The sequence below is a fragment of the Chrysochloris asiatica genome, unplaced genomic scaffold, assembly GCF_000296735.1.
Source record: "Chrysochloris asiatica unplaced genomic scaffold, ChrAsi1.0 scaffold00072, whole genome shotgun sequence".
Classification (NCBI taxonomy): domain Eukaryota; kingdom Metazoa; phylum Chordata; class Mammalia; order Afrosoricida; family Chrysochloridae; genus Chrysochloris; species Chrysochloris asiatica.
Window position 1 is genome coordinate 8,512,055 of NW_006408590.1, and position 1,210 is coordinate 8,513,264.

Below are 1,210 nucleotides of genomic sequence, written 5' to 3' on the forward strand. Positions count from 1 at the left end.
TCAGCAGTTTAAACCCACTAGCTGCTCTGTGGTATAAAACTGAGGCTGTCTGCTCCTATAAAGATTATCAGTCTTGGAAACCAAGGAGACGTTTTACTTTATGCTCTAGAGTCATTATGAATCAGAAATGACTCAAAGGCAGGAAATCCATATTGACAAAGATGAATGATTATGGTATCCAAAACCCCAGCATTTTCTGTATAGTAAATTGTTATAACCATTTTAAAAGTATAAATTAACAATTAAAATTCAAAATGTTCTGGTTTTGAACCCAGAAATTTCACTTCTAGAAATTAAGTCTTAACAAAAATATGGGCTTAAGAGTATTTATTGTAGCTTTTTAAAACTTGGATATAGCCCAAATGTTGATTAATAAATAAATGATCAACCAAAATATCTATGAAATTTCATATTGTGCTATGGTTTAAAAGAATAAGGTGCTATCAGAAAAAGTGCCAAAAATTGTTATGTGAAAGAAGCAAATTGTGTACAATGTCCAGAATTTTTAATAAATATCAATATATGTAGAAAATATATAGCATTATTTGACAAAAAATAATTGGAATGCAAAATAAAAAAACTGAACAAAAGCAAGTTCTCTGATTAAAAGAAGCATTTTTTAAAAAAGATACTTACCCTTCTCATACGCAATTCTTCCAATGCTTCCAGTAAACTTGTTTTGAAATCTAATAGCTGAATAGAAAGCAATGTCTCAGAAGAACTTTGAAGAGCCAAGGAAGATGACGATGACTCAGTCTTATAATCCTTCTCCATATTATTTCCTATGTAGAAAAAGATTTCAAATGAAAAAACATCTAGGTTTTTGAAATAAAAGCATAGTCATCATAGAAATAAGAGTCCTTGTGTGGTGCTGTGGGTTAATGCGCTTAACTGCAAAGTCAGTTTGAACCACACGGTCAGCGGTTCAAGCTCACCAGCTGCTCCTTGAAAACCCTATACGGGATTACTACTGGTCAGAACCAACTCAACAGCACTTAACAACAACATCATGAAAATGTAACAATCTATATCATATAATCTTTCAAGTTCACCACTAATGACAGTTTTGCTATTACTTCTACTTTGACCATCGTACACAAAATCCTCAGCAATAAATGTCTTATTTTGTTCCTCTGTGGTGATGGTGGTAGTGTGCCACGGAGTCATTTCCAACTCATAGTGACCCTGTATAGGGTTTCCAAGGCTATAA

The 1,210-nt window shown here is 32.9% G+C and overlaps 1 protein-coding gene across 1 annotated transcript in view; it reads right to left on the reverse strand.

Moving 5' to 3' along the window:
* The window catches only part of CCDC73 (coiled-coil domain containing 73), a 173,584-nt gene extending 172,810 nt beyond the window's left edge, over positions 1–774 (reverse strand). The window contains 1 exon segment of the mRNA XM_006864869.1: positions 637–774. Coding sequence (XP_006864931.1) covers positions 637–774 — 138 coding nt within the window.
* Between the last annotated feature and the right edge of the window lie 436 nt (positions 775–1,210).